At 47.2% G+C, this 13,802-nt stretch overlaps 1 protein-coding gene across 10 annotated transcripts in view; it reads left to right on the top strand.

Annotated features, from left to right (window-relative positions):
- Positions 1-13,802, top strand: part of ENOX2 (ecto-NOX disulfide-thiol exchanger 2) — a 57,606-nt gene that overhangs the window by 15,176 nt on the left and 28,628 nt on the right. For 4 of the 10 annotated variants that reach the window (XM_065028119.1, XM_065028117.1, XM_065028122.1 and 1 more), the window contains exons 2-4: positions 2,794-2,937; positions 4,674-4,805; positions 8,263-8,418. In XM_065028119.1, the coding sequence (XP_064884191.1) occupies positions 2,794-2,937; positions 4,674-4,805; positions 8,263-8,418 (432 nt within the window). Of the gene's footprint in view, positions 1-2,793; positions 2,938-3,468; positions 3,651-4,670; positions 4,806-8,262; positions 8,419-13,802 lie in introns of those variants that run through there. The other 6 variants (XM_065028118.1, XM_065028116.1, XM_065028125.1 and 3 more) reach the window with 3 other exon arrangements.

The following is a 13,802-nucleotide window of genomic DNA, read 5'->3' as shown; positions in this document are numbered from 1 at the left end:
TGGCTGTAATACCTTGAATTAGGAAATACACTGGAAGCGTCAAAACAATTTTTCTTCTATCCTCTTTGGTACTAATCTGCATTATCAGCTATTAATACTTTATACAGTGGTTGGTGTTTTAGGCGTCTGTTTGTCTTTTTGCTCTGTTTCATAATATTCACTGGAGACCCCAGTCTTGCACAGTTCTGTGAATTATCCAATAACCCATTTGACCCTCATGTGACCGATTGGGAAATGACCTGAAGTTGTGATGGTTTTGCTTCCCTCTGCTCCCCACTGCAGACGTAGTGCACTTGTTTTTGCTGAGCCGTGCAGCTGGGCTTCTGTAATATCAGTTTTATCTTCTTTCTCCTTAGAAACACTCTCTTCTGGTCGTAGAAAAAAGCTCCAAACAATATTTTTTCAATTATGTCTTTTTTTATAACCCGAACTGTCCGTTCTTTTAAAGCTGTCTCGTTCAAATGCCTCTTGTGTCCAAGAGCCTGATTCCTTTCCCCACTTGCACTGTATCACCTACCACATCAGCAAGTGCTGTTCCTCTGCAATTTGTGTTTCTTCCCTAGCTGACTTTTCCTATAAATCTTCTGATTTTCATTGCAGGGTGGTGAGGATAATCTAGGGGAGATCCTGTGACCATCTAAACAACTGGTTGGCTGTAGTAGGGTGTTGCTGGAACACAGTGTTGGGCTTCAGAGCTCTTGTGGACACCTGAAACTGTCCTGGGGTGCTGTTCTGCATCCCCTCCGAGTTCCCCTCCTGGTGACGGGCTGCAATACGAGGCAGGTTTGCCCATGTTAATTTGCCTGGTCTCCTAGGAGGTAGAAGGTGGGGATATTGGCACCTTCTAGGGGACGTTGAAGGTGCTGCTGAAGAGATAGTTACGACTTTGGTCACTCGGGTGTGGAACAGCGGGATTTACGCTCCAAAGTGCTGTTTCAGCAGAAGAAAGCACCTGAGGACTGTGACCATCGGGGTGTAGGAGTCTGGCAGGACCACGTGCTGCCGGCGTCGCAGCTGCACGTTCTTCCTTGTGCTCGCTCCTTTCTTTATGGCTTTTCTAAAACCTCCTTTTCTTCTGATGCGTGTCCATTAGAACAACTTGTTCCCCCGCTGTGATTCATTTTTGATTGACAGCCTAAGTAGTTATAGGAGTCTTTTGTACTAAACCTTTTGTACCGAGACAGCGAGATGTTGCAGCTCCCCCATCTGCCCTCTCTTGGGTTGCTTCTGGGTGTTGGGACCTCCCAAAACTCGCGTGTTGGTGATGGGGCTGGTGGGCTGGCACTGCAGCCCAAGCCTGTGCGATGGATGCTCTTCACACACCACCGCTCACACCAACATCCAGGCTCCGGCCCTGTGTCCCTTCAGTGCTTGGACAGTTATGGGGCAGCGGCGATGCCATCGCACCCGCCAGCATTTACTTCTGGCAGCTTTTGTTCTGCTTCATCATATTTCTCTTTACTTGTACTTCACTGTTGCTTTTCGTGTGGTGAACACGCGCTTGGGTATTTCTGGTGAAACTTGGGCTCAAGGCTGAAATAACTTGTCCTGTGTATTGACGGGGATGGTTGTGAATGAGGAACAATTCAAAATGTTCAGGAAACATGAAAAATCATCTTTAAGTGATCAGCTAAGTAGTTTTTCAGTAATATGCAGGCTGTTGGTTACTTGGTATTTCAGAGTGTGCTTTGGAGTTAGTGAATATTTTGCAAGTTGTGGTGTTTTTGAATACTAATTCCCATCCTCATGGGTCTGTATGGGCCCTGGTGTCGCCTTCGTAAGGATCCTTCCAGGAGAACGTGGGTTATGTTGGTGTTCTCCAAGACTGAGGGGGATCTCAGCTCATAGTGATTGCTGTTAAAAAGGCAGATGAACAGCTGTGTCTCAAGCTAGCATGCAGTGTGCTGTAAGGAAAAGGGAGTCCTGGTGGTACGAACCATCCTAACTCTTCTGCTTTTATATCTTTGCGTTAGATTCCCGTAATTGCTATATGCCAATCTAAATTTATTCTTGAGTAAACGTAACTCATCAGTTGATCTGCTCCATCATCAATAACGTGCTCTGAGCAGCAGGATTCAAGGCACTCTGAGACCACACCTGGAATATTGTGTCCGGTTGTGGCCCCTCAGTTCCAGCAGGACAGGGAACTGCTGGAGAGAGTCCAGCGCAGCCACCGAGATGCTGAAGGGAGTGGAGCATCTCCCGTGTGAGGAAAGGCTGAGGGAGCTGGGGCTCTGGAGCTGGACAAGAGGAGACTGAGGGGGGACTCATTCCTGGGGATCACTATGGAAAGGGGGAGTGTCAGGAGGATGGAGCCAGGCTCTTCTGGGTGACAACCAGTGACAGGACAAGGGGCAATGGGTACAAACTGGAACACAGGAGGTTCCACTTAAAGATGAGAAGAAACTTGTTCCTGGTGAGGGTGGCAGAGCCTGGCCCAGGCTGCCCAGGGGGTTGTGGAGTCTCCTTCTGTGCAGACATTCCAACCCGCCTGGACACCTTCCTGTGTAACCTCATCTGGGTGTTCCTGCTCCATGGGGGGATTGCACTGGATGAGCTTTCCAGGGCCCTTCCCATCTCTGACGCGATTTGGTGATTCTGTGATGTTTGTGAGTGATGTTTTCAAGTGATATTCAGAGTAACACTCAGGTCAGGCATAGCTGAGGACAGTAAACAGGAGACACAGCTCCAGGGGCCTGAGGAGCTGCTTTTACCTAGGACTGGGCATTTCTCATTACAGTGATCCTGAAGCATCACAAGCCAGTTTAAAGAAAGTGTCTTTTTCTCTTTTAGGCTTAAGCCATCTGTCCTTGAACCCTGCCAGCAATAACAAGTCTCTGCAGCTGGGCAGTGCTGCTGGCCCGCAGGTGGTGGAAAGCCCAGCTGAGAATGGAAGCGACCCAGGCAAGAAGAGGAAGAGAGCAAATGTTCCTGCAGGTGAGCCGGGGAGCAGCTCCGTCACTGGCGATACAGGAGGGATCCACATCAGTGCAGACCGAAAACGGTTGCTAGGCTAAGGTGTTAGTGCAGAGGGGGACAGATGGAAATGAAGGTGTGGTCGGGTACTGCTTGGTGTTCATGGCTCCATGTTTCTGTGGTTTTGGGTGAGTGCTCGTTGCTGCCTCTGTTCAAAAAAAGGCAACATTTCTATTATTGTTTTTTTAAGCATTGTGGAATCTCTATAACTGTCCCAATAGATATATCCTTTTTTTTTTCTAATTGAACAATATCTCATTATTAAAATCATGACCCTAATGAAAAGCATAACAAGACAGATCAGCCTGAATGACTGCAGACATTCATGTCTAAGATAATGCAATAAAAGCAAATTGTTAATTGGATCATAACAGCTTCTGATGTTGTAATACCAGATCTAGGAGTCTTACTGAAGCTGGTATCTAAGGAATTTTCCTTGTGTTTCTCGCAGAGTGACTGAAAAAAAAAGACTGAAATGTCTTTGCAGATTTTATTGTGGTTGAAAACTACGGCCCCAGCAGTGTGATGGGGAAATGTGGCGTCTGCCCGTGCCAGGAAGGCGGCCTCCAGCTGGTGTGTTCTGGAGGCCTTCCGGAGAGCTTTGGGAGTCTGTGCACTGGCTTGTGGTCCCAGGTTATATGAGAAGGAGGAATATCAGCTCAGCTGAGCTTCAGGTTAGAGCCGGGAGGATTTCCATGTAGCTCTGTCAGTGACACTGTTGTTATTTACCTCCCCGCACACTTTTCAAAGCCGGGTTTTTTTCAAACGAGCGTTCATTTTATGGAAGCGTCATCAGGAGGACAGCGCGTGAGCCATCTCTGAGTGCAGGTGGGCAGGTTTGGTGTCCCTGCTCTGGTTTGGGCAGCTGTCTCAAGCTCCGTCTTCTCTTCTCAGCAGCAGAATGTCCTGGGCACTGACTGTTGGCTTTTTTGAACTGGATAAGTCCTCCTGTGTTTTCTCCACAAGAAAGAAAAGTTTGTGTGGGGATTGTGTGGGTTTTGTGTTGTTCTGTTTTTTAACCTGTGCAAACAAAAAGAACAAGCGTATGTTTTGGTGGTACGTGGAAGTAACCAGCTAAAGGCACGGTGGACCCAGCTGAATCACCGAACAAGATCTGAATGCTTGATTGAACTGCATGTTTGTATAATGGTAATGGTTCCACCTGGGTTACCAGACAACTCTGCACGACCTGGAGTAAATAACGCTGGTCCTGCTGCTGTCAGCAGCATGACGTTGTTCTTTGCTTCATTTCTCCTGGAAGAGAAATGTCTTCAAATGGCAGTGGAAGTGCTCTCTGCTGAAACAGACTGGTCATCTCTGTTAAATTGGGTGCAATTAAGACAATTCATGCCTGTTGAATGTTTGTTCTGTGTTCATAAATCCCTCGGGAGGAATCAAAGCACACCCCTTTAATCGGTGTTCCTGTAAGGCCCCTTGGAGCTGTTGATTGTAGTGGATAAACCATAAAGCAGATGCTTTTGGAGGCCAGTGTTTTCATAGACCTTGCTTCCATAAAATGTCATCTGCTCCAGAGGGACAGAACTGTGTTTGGTTTTGTTTGCGTTGTTTTCATTTGACTCTTTCCTCTGCGTTGGGTTCAAATCTGGCTTTGGGTGCTGATCCTGCAGAGCTTTGCTCCCCGCAGGAGAGTTAAGATGTGCACTAAGCTGCTAATCGCTTATTTCCCCTCTCGGCAGATGGTGGCAGGAATCTGAACCTCGACTCTGTTCTGATGGGCTTGCCAATGTCAGACCCGACCGCCTGGGCCACCGCCATGAACAACCTGGGGATGGCTCCCATGGGCATGACAGGACAGCCCCTCCTGCCCGGTACGTCAGCTGCTCACACGCTGCCCGCGTGGCTTTCAAACACGGCGCTGGGAAGAGCCTGTTGCCGTTGAATGAGATGAACACCTATTGCATACAGAAAACATGAATAAGCTGTGTTGGAAATGCATTAATGTCTACAAGTGATTTATTTAGAGACCAGTTATAAAGCTGGTTTTGGAGGAAATGACAATGTGTTTTTTGATGCAAACAATAGTTATTGTGGTAGCTCTAGATAGTCTGCAGTGGACAAGCAAGAGTGTTGTTGCTAATTGTGAGTTCATTACCTGGAGTGCAAAGCTGTCGAGGGTTTAGATTGCGGGGGGACAATAAAACCCTGGCAGGTGTATTGTTAACCTCCTTTCCCCACTTTTCCCCCTTCAGCCCCTCCCTCTCCCCTTCCCACTCAGCACAGGTGATCGGGAGGGAAAGAAGGACAGAGAGAAGAGAGTTGGAAAAATTAACAATGTTTTACTAATGCTACTAATAAGAATAGAGAAAATAATACAAAATATACAAAACCAATCTTGAAAGTCCCAGCAACTGCAGAGCCGGCACCCGAAGTCCTGGACTGGACTCTGCAGCCAACCGGAGCTGGATTCAGTCTGTCACTGGCCTCAGTTCGCAGGGACGACTCACAAGGTCCTCTCCTAATGTCGCCATAAGGAAAAGGGAAAAGGGACGAGATCCTCGTGATCTCCCACTTTTATATGAAGTATCACGTGAATGGGATGTTATACACAGTTGGTCAGTTTTTGGTCACCTGTTTCTTGTTGCCTTTCTCATGAGATGTCCATCCATCCTTATCAATAACCTCGCATTCCATTGCTGTGTTTACCAAAACATGTATCTGGTTCTTCAGGAAAATGCAGCTGATATGAAGCTTTAGCTGACAGGCAAATTCACTAAAAGAGAAACTTGTTTTTAACAGAACCAGGACAGAAGCCACACTCAGGGATGAAATATTGTTTATTACAGAGCTGTGCAAGTCTGGATGCTGGAATGAAGCCAGCGCGCCAGGAGGAAAGGGAACAGCATTATAGACAAAATGTTATCACTACATTCACACTGTCAGGACAGTCCTAAAGAGCCAAGTGGTTACATATTTGCATATTGGTTACATAATCATTTTGGCGTATAATGAGCAATATTCAGCAGAAGGACACTTCATCCAGCAGTCTCAAGCTATGTTTAAACACGAGTCAACTAGTTGTGCAGGCTCCAGGGTATCTACAGCTGCAAGGTCAGTAGTGTCTGTAGTTTCTGATTAGGTGTTTTGTAAGTCACACTTTGTTAGGGGAGCAGACTGACCTAAACCGGAGAGAATTTACTTGCCAACAGGATTCATTTTTTAATGAACATATTGTTCTAAACTCAACTAGAACTGCTTAAAAGGAAGGGTGGGAGGCAGATGAAGAGGAAAGCAGTAGGGCAGTAGAATGGATATGGTGCATTGAACTCCTGATAGGAAACAGCAGTTTCAGTGCCTGACTGCACGAAGCACTTGAGAAGGATGCTGTCTGCTGCCTGAACCATCGCCTGCTCACCTGGGGACGGAGCATCTCTGGCAGCAATCCTATTTCTGCTCCTGTGGCATAGAGCAGGTAGTTTGCTGTATATTTAACAAACGGCATCACTTGCCATAAGTTTTGCATGCAATCTGTACTCTTCTGTCCCCTAGGCTTCATCTTGGACCTCAGCTTAGCAATACGTGGCTGGGGACCGCAGGGCCTGTGCTGGGGCAGCTCTTCCCTGGTCTGAGCGTTTCAACCAGGGCCCGGCTCAGGGGCCTCCGTGCAGTTGTAGTTGTGCAGGCACAGCCTCAGTCACTCAGCCCAGCGCTCGTCATTCCTCACAGCCCGTTCTTCTGGAAAGGTGTATGCAGCACGTTTCAAGGATTCATGTAGCACCATCATAGGGAGCGGTAAGGCTGCCTGTGCTGTGGGATGAGGCTCCGTCCAAAGACAGGCTTGCGGAATTTTCAGTTGTTTTTGAGACAGCTGGATATACCATTTAAAACCAGTCAGGCAGACAGCACTGTATTCAGCTCTTTTGACAGTATAATCTCTGAAATCCACTCATGACTGTTTAAATATTAAAATTCTGCAACTTCAATGTCACGCTTTCCAAGCCAGGTGTCGTAGACCAGGCCATCCCAGCATCAGCTGGCCAGGGATAAACGAATGTATCTCATCAGGATACAATTCACATGTATCCCTACATCCGTATTTCACAGTTGGCTACAGGAACGTTTGTTGTGCCTTCCTCTGGAAACACCTGTTTCATGGCAGAGGATTTGCCTCAGTTTTTGCTATGACTGTTCATGACTGGGCGCACAACATGTGCGCCCAGTGCAAGGAAATCCAAATTAGGCAAGTAAGCCAATGTACATAAACTGGGTAGAAACGTAACCCCGGGAAAATATTTCAAAATACAATGGAAAACAAAATTAAGCTACTGAACTCAAACACCCAATCTGGGCACAAAAAGTTGTCTTTATCCAGATTGCTGTAAGTAGTGGGTTGTGAAGAGAGGAATATGGACACGTTTGCCTGCCGTAGGGATACGAACAGCAAGTGAACTGATGCCAGCTCAAGATCAAAGGCAAATGCTGCCTCTGCACCCCTCAGTTCTGCGCATTTGTAACTTTTGTCCATCTACACCTGAAACAAGCAGCCGGATTCGAAGACTCTGTAGTGCTTGGGATGCACGTTCCATGGGAGCGTCCTGTGGTATTTTGGGCTTGCCGAGGTCTTCAGAGCTTCTTAGAGCTTGGCAGAGGGTAGAGAAGATGTTGTGCCCCTGCGGGTACCAGTGCTGGGTGTCCCTACAGCCGAGCTGCTGACGGTCCCAAGCTCATCAGCCTTCTCCAAAAGGCATCTGAGCGCACCCTTTCCATTCCGGTTACTGCAGGTGTTGCTTTCCCAGGGTTCACAACTTCTGAACAGATACAATGCTCCTCCCTTGATGGATCTGTGTAGTTTTATTTGGCATCGGAGGCAAATCTAAGAGCAAAATCAAAGAAGATGGCTACTTAGATAGGGTCAGAGTGCTAACTAAAGCCTAGAAAGAAGGTAAGCAGGTAAGCTTGCAGCAAGGTGTTTTGTTAAATGCCTCTGTGCCTTTCACCCAGAATTATTCTGGCACCTTCTTAGCTGCTGAAATTGCTACAGTTCTCTAGTTTGCAAGGTGATGTCCTTAACCCTCTGTCACAAGCTGTCTGCACTATGAAACTACATCATGAAACTGGGCTGGGTTGGGTTTTATGCTGTTCCCGTATGCCATGGGTTTCTTTATATATACCTTACTGGGGAAGGTTTTGACACCAGGGGAGAGGTGATGTCTATAGAGCAGAAAAAGAGAAAATCTACTTGTCTGAGGCAATCAACATTGAAACAGTTGTAAATGGTGTTCTAGGGGCGTAAATCTCAAAGTTCTCCCTCGTTCTCTCCCCATGCAGATTTTGACCCAGCTCTCGGGATGATGACCGGAATCCCTCCCATCAACCCCATGATGCCAGGTTTGGGGATCGTCCCGCCGCCCATCCCTCCGGACATGCCAGCTGCCAAGGAGATCATTCACTGCAAAAGCTGCACCCTCTTCCCACCTAACCCACGTAACTATTTCTGTTTTGTTCTGTTTCTGGCTGGTGTCGAGGTTTTGATTGCGGGGTGACAATAAAACCCTGGCAGGTGTATTGTTAACCCCTTCTCTTCCCCCTTCAGCCTCTCCCTCTCCCCTTCCCACTCAGGACAGGCGATCGGGAGGGAAAGAAGGACAGAGAGAAGAGAGTTTGAAAATTAACAATGTTTTACTAATGCTACTGATAAAATAGAGAAAATAATACAAAATATACAAAACCAATCTTGAAAGTCCCAGCAACTGCAGAGCTGGCACCTGAAGTCCTGGACTGGACTCTGCAGCCAACCGGAGCTGGATTCAGTCTGTCACTGGCCTCAGTTCGCAGGGACGACTCGCAAGGTCCTCTCCTAATGTCGCCATAAGGAAAAGGGACGAGATCCTCGTGATCTCCCGCTTTTATATGAAGTATCACGTGAATGGGATGTTATACTCCGTTGGTCAGTTTCTTGGTCACCTGTATCCATCCTTATCAATAACCTCCACATTCCATTGCTGTGTTTACCAAAACATGTATCTGGTTCTCCAGGAAAATGCAGCTCATATGAAGCTTAGGCTGACAGGCAAATTCACTAAAAGAGAAACTTGTTTTTAACAGAACCAGGACAGCCTGGCTATGTAGTAATGTGTGTGTGTGAGCGGTTACATAGCCTGGATGTCGCAGCTCTGGGGCAAGTCACCACAGACCAGGTGACAGAACAATAGGAAAAGCCTGTTCTTGTCACTCAGCGTTTGCCATTTCAATAAATAGCCTTTTTAGTTGTTAGATTGATAAGAAATGGGGAAAAAAGCATTGCAGTCTCTGGATGTTTGAACTCTGGTCTTCATGGCGTGATTCTTGGGTGTTTTATTTGAGGCTTCAGACACGTGAGTTCTTGGTGGTGCTGAGTGCGTGCGCTGGGTTTTGCAGAATGCGATGGAAGGACAGTGGAGGCGGCTGGAAATAAACCAGAAAACTAAGAAACAGTCGGGGCTCTCCAGGCCATAGCAAGAAACAAGGATCCCCTTCACACCAGCTGGCTAACCCTTTCTCCTCACTTCTATTAGGAAAAACAGAGTGGGGGGTGTCACAGTCCATTCGGCGATGGACTCGTGATGGTTCATTTACCTTGACCTCAGAGTGCAAAATTAAGGCAACCAAAATGCCAGGGGATTATAATTCAATCAAGCAGTGTTACTTTATTAATTTGGCTGTAAAGCGGCATGTGATAGAGAGAGTAAGAAAAAAGGGAAAAGAAACTGGGAAAAGTAAAAGTAAAGATGAGAAATGAGGTTGCGTTTATCACCATCCAGTTCCAGAAGTGTCCCTCTGGTCTCCGGTCCCGTGGAGTCCTGCCGGTCCTCTGTCACGGTTCGGGATCCTTTGGCGGGAAGATCTTCAGCGGTGTCCATTCTGGAGTCATGTCTTGTGCTTCTTCACCCCCCTTGCTCCCATTGTTTCAGGCCAGTCTCCGCCTTGATTTCGCAACCCAGGCTTGTACTGCGCAGGCTCGAAAGATTCACGCTTTCTTTTGCCAACGCTTATGTGTCCAGCATTCAGGGTCTGTCTCTGGTCCATTGGGTGAGCTCAGGACCCTTGGTGAGCCTCTGGGCATGCTCCTTTTCGTTGGCCATTGTTTGAGGGAGCGGGTGGGGGACACGTGTGACTGAGGCTGCAGGTGAGAACACATCTTCTAGATCTTCAAAGAGACCCTCATAACAATAGCTTTCCGGAGGTGGGGGCTGGTCGGCTGAAGCAGCAGGCAAAGTCCACACAGCAGCTCCCCCGTATCGGAGAAACCAGTGCAACACAATGTTTCTCCTCAGGCCTCCCTCCAGATCACTGTCCATGCGTTCTGCTGTCAGGGCCTTAGTTCTCTAAGTTCTTGATGGCGATGGTCAGGCAAATACTGCTCCATCTTCAGACTGACTCTCGCAGGGGGGAAAGACGTTACCTGTCAGTCGCTGGGCTCGTGCAGGGCCAGAGGAAGGGGATGAAATAGCCAACAAAATGTGGATGTGGTAGAGATGAGATGTCGTGGCTTGGCTTTGGAGGGTACCCTTAGCTATTGCCATTAGAAGAGACACGCATCAGTTATGTGCTTACCATACCCTCTGTCCCAGTTCTTTGTTTTCTGGACTTAAAATTTTTCCAGCCAGGGGGCTTCTTGGCGCTTGTATTAATTTCCATTAAAAGATTCTAGATCATCTTGATTACTTTTTTTTTGGTCAAATCTTATTTTGCCCTCACTCTTTCTTCTAACAAGTACATTGCTGTGGTGATCAGTTCCTTTCCTGTTTGTTGCAGACTCTGTGTATTTCCCAAGTTGGGGTTATTACTCATCCAGTTAGACTTGCAGGACAAGGCTTTTTTTTCCTTGCTTTGACCTATAGGTTCCAGTTCATTTACTGGAACCTTTGGTTACATTCAAGTCCTTGGAGCTTTTTAGACCGGTTCCTTTGATTTCTTAAAGTTGCTGCTATAAAATAAAGGCCTTATCAGCTACAAATCTTGCTGCAAAAATGTTGCTTTTTTAGCTTTTCATTTCAATTAAAGTGAATTAAAATGGTTGTGAATTGGAATCTTGTGGTTGCTCCATCAAGACTGTCTGCTTTAGTGCTAGCAGTTCTCTAATGTCTTCACTACTTATAAATTACTGCCCCATGGATTTCAAGTGTCACTTACTGCTGCAAGAACTACCCAGTGAAATGTGTTGAGTTGTCATTTGCAATATCATCATCAATACATCTGTTCTTTAGCTTTTATCTGAGAAACTTGGTGTCATACTCACTGAGTTCTTCATAACGTGATGTCGTCTTAGAATAATAAAAACTATTTTAAAATTTCTAGTATTATCCAAATCCTCTCCTTGAGCATTCTGTGGCCCAAGTACTTTCTGATTTTATCCATGGTGTTCTTTTTCCACTGTCTCACAACTGAACCGCAAAGCTGTGCCACTAATTTCAGTCCTGCCTGCACGCACTGTTGTCTCACTTCATTTGGAGCTTGTCTGTTTTTCTTCCAACAACAATTTTGTTCCATGTCCCACTTTAACAGGCATAAGTGCTCTCATGTAGGTTCCTTAGGAGCTGAAGGAGAGAGGTCAGTATCTGGTTACTATTTGTAGCTACAAAATAAATCAAAATCACAGAATCCGTGAATGTGAGGGGTTGGAAGGGCCCTGGAAAGCTCATCCAGTGCAATCCCCCCATGGAGCAGGAACACCCAGATGAGGTTACACAGGAAGGTGTCCAGGCGGGTTGGAATGTCTGCACAGAAGGAGACTCCACAACCCCCCTGGGCAGCCTGGGCCAGGCTCTGCCACCCTCACCCCCAACAAGTTTCTTCTCCTCTTTCAGTGGAACCTCCCGTGTTCCAGTTTGCACCCATTGCCCCTTGTCCTGTCATTGGTTGTCACCAGAAGAGCCTGGCTCCATCCTCCTGACACTGCCCCTTTCCATATTGATCCCCAGGAATGAGTCCCCCCTCAGTCTCCTCTTGTCCAGCTCCAGAGCCCCAGCTCCCTCAGCCTTTCCTCACACGGGAGATGCTCCACTCCCTCCAGCATCTTGGTGGCTGCGCTGGACTCTCTCCAGCAGTTCCCTGTCCTGCTGGAACTGAGGGGCCACAACTGGACACAATATTCCAGGTGTGGTCTCCCCAGGGCAGAGCAGAGGGGCAGGAGAACCTCTCTGACCTACTGACCACCCCCTTCTAACCCACCCCAGGTACCATTGGCCTTCCTGGCCACAAGGGCCCAGTGCTGGCTCATGGTCACCCTGCTGTCCCCAGGACCCCCAGGTCCCTTTCCCCTACACTGCTCTCCAACAGGTCATTCCCCAACTTATGCTGGAACCTGTTCCTGCCCAGGTGCAAGACTCTATACTTGCCCTGCATTGAAAGTACCTAAAATCAAGTGTGTTCCACCTCAGCATAAGCATATCTTCCAGACTCCCTTAAGAGCTGAAGGAGAGAGGTCAGTATTTAGTTACTATTTGTAGCTACAAGATAAATCAGTATTTCTGAAGGAGCCTGTTTGCGTCCCATAGTCGTAAAAGAACCATAGACAGTTGTCTCAGGTATAGCCCAAATGACATAGATATCTACATGGCCATGTCTTTCATAGGTGGTGTGGATCTGTGCGCTCAGGTGTAGCTTGAAGCAGGTAAATGTGAAATATGTGCAGGTGCAGTACAGAGTTTAGTTGATTTGCTGAATGATGGTGTGAAGCTGGTTCCTGGTCTGGTAATTAGTAACAAACTGTTGTGGCCACAAGACAATCTGCGTCACCTCGTGGCTGATGGGTATTTTGATTCCAGCAGCCAGCCAGGCTGTAGCCTGGAGCTTGTCAGTGTTTTGACAAGTATCCCCGTGAGTATCCGCTGCTTTGGGGCGAGTGGGCTTCCAGCCTTTGTCAGAAAGCAACTTCAGAGCACGCCTTCATGTAGAAGTGAAATGCAGTTCTGTCTCTTACCATGTGTTCCAGTGACCTCTCATTCCGTGACCTAGGGTGCCTGTGCCCAGTGTTTTTTCCTCTGCCAAGTCAGATATTGCATGAAGGCCGGTGTCGTAATGGACTAGACCACTTTCTTCCTGCTTCTGCAAGCTTCCTTAGTTAACATTTCTCTCGTTTAGCTTGCTTTCCTACTTGTAGAATTCAGGATACTTTCCTCTGTTGTAAGAGGCATAGCTGAGGTTCTTAGGGACATGGCTTAGAGGTGGACTTTACAGTGTTGGGTTAATGGTTTGGCTCTGTGATCTTAAAGGTCTTTTCCAACCAAAATGACTCTGTGATTCTCTGTATCATGACAAACATGAACTGCGCAAGATGGTCTCTGAGTGGATAATACGCAGCTTGCCACAGGTTTGTCACCAGAAGAGCCTGGCTCCATCCTCCTGACACTCCCCTTTCCGTATTGATCCCCATGAACGAGTCCCCCCTCAGTCTCCTCTTGTCCAGCTCCAGAGCCCCAGCTCCCTCAGCCTTTCCTTTAGTTTAAAGGACAACAGGGTCCAAAACAAACTTTTGTTTGGTAAAAAAAAGTACAGCAGATTGACCGGTAGAAGATGGGGTTTTAGCTCTCCAAAGTGACTTGAATACAAGTTCAGATATCAGCTGAGGTAATTATTAAAGGTGCAGCAACTAATACCACTAGAGATCCACAGTGTGCATACATGTGGCTTCACCAAAACAACACCGGAGCCGTCCCTGAGTCCGGGAGGAGTCCACACCTGTCTGAACACGGTGTGGGATTATTTTAAAGGGATACACGTACTCGTATTGAGTACGGAAAGCGTACACTCGCTACTCTGTAAGGATTAATTTATAATACACTCGCAATCCAGCCAGGAGAAATACACATGCAAATATGCACGGAATA

This window comes from Columba livia, chromosome 12 (genome assembly GCF_036013475.1).
Source record: "Columba livia isolate bColLiv1 breed racing homer chromosome 12, bColLiv1.pat.W.v2, whole genome shotgun sequence".
In the NCBI taxonomy this organism is placed as follows: domain Eukaryota; kingdom Metazoa; phylum Chordata; class Aves; order Columbiformes; family Columbidae; genus Columba; species Columba livia.
This window is presented reverse-complemented; position numbering and strand designations above follow the sequence as displayed.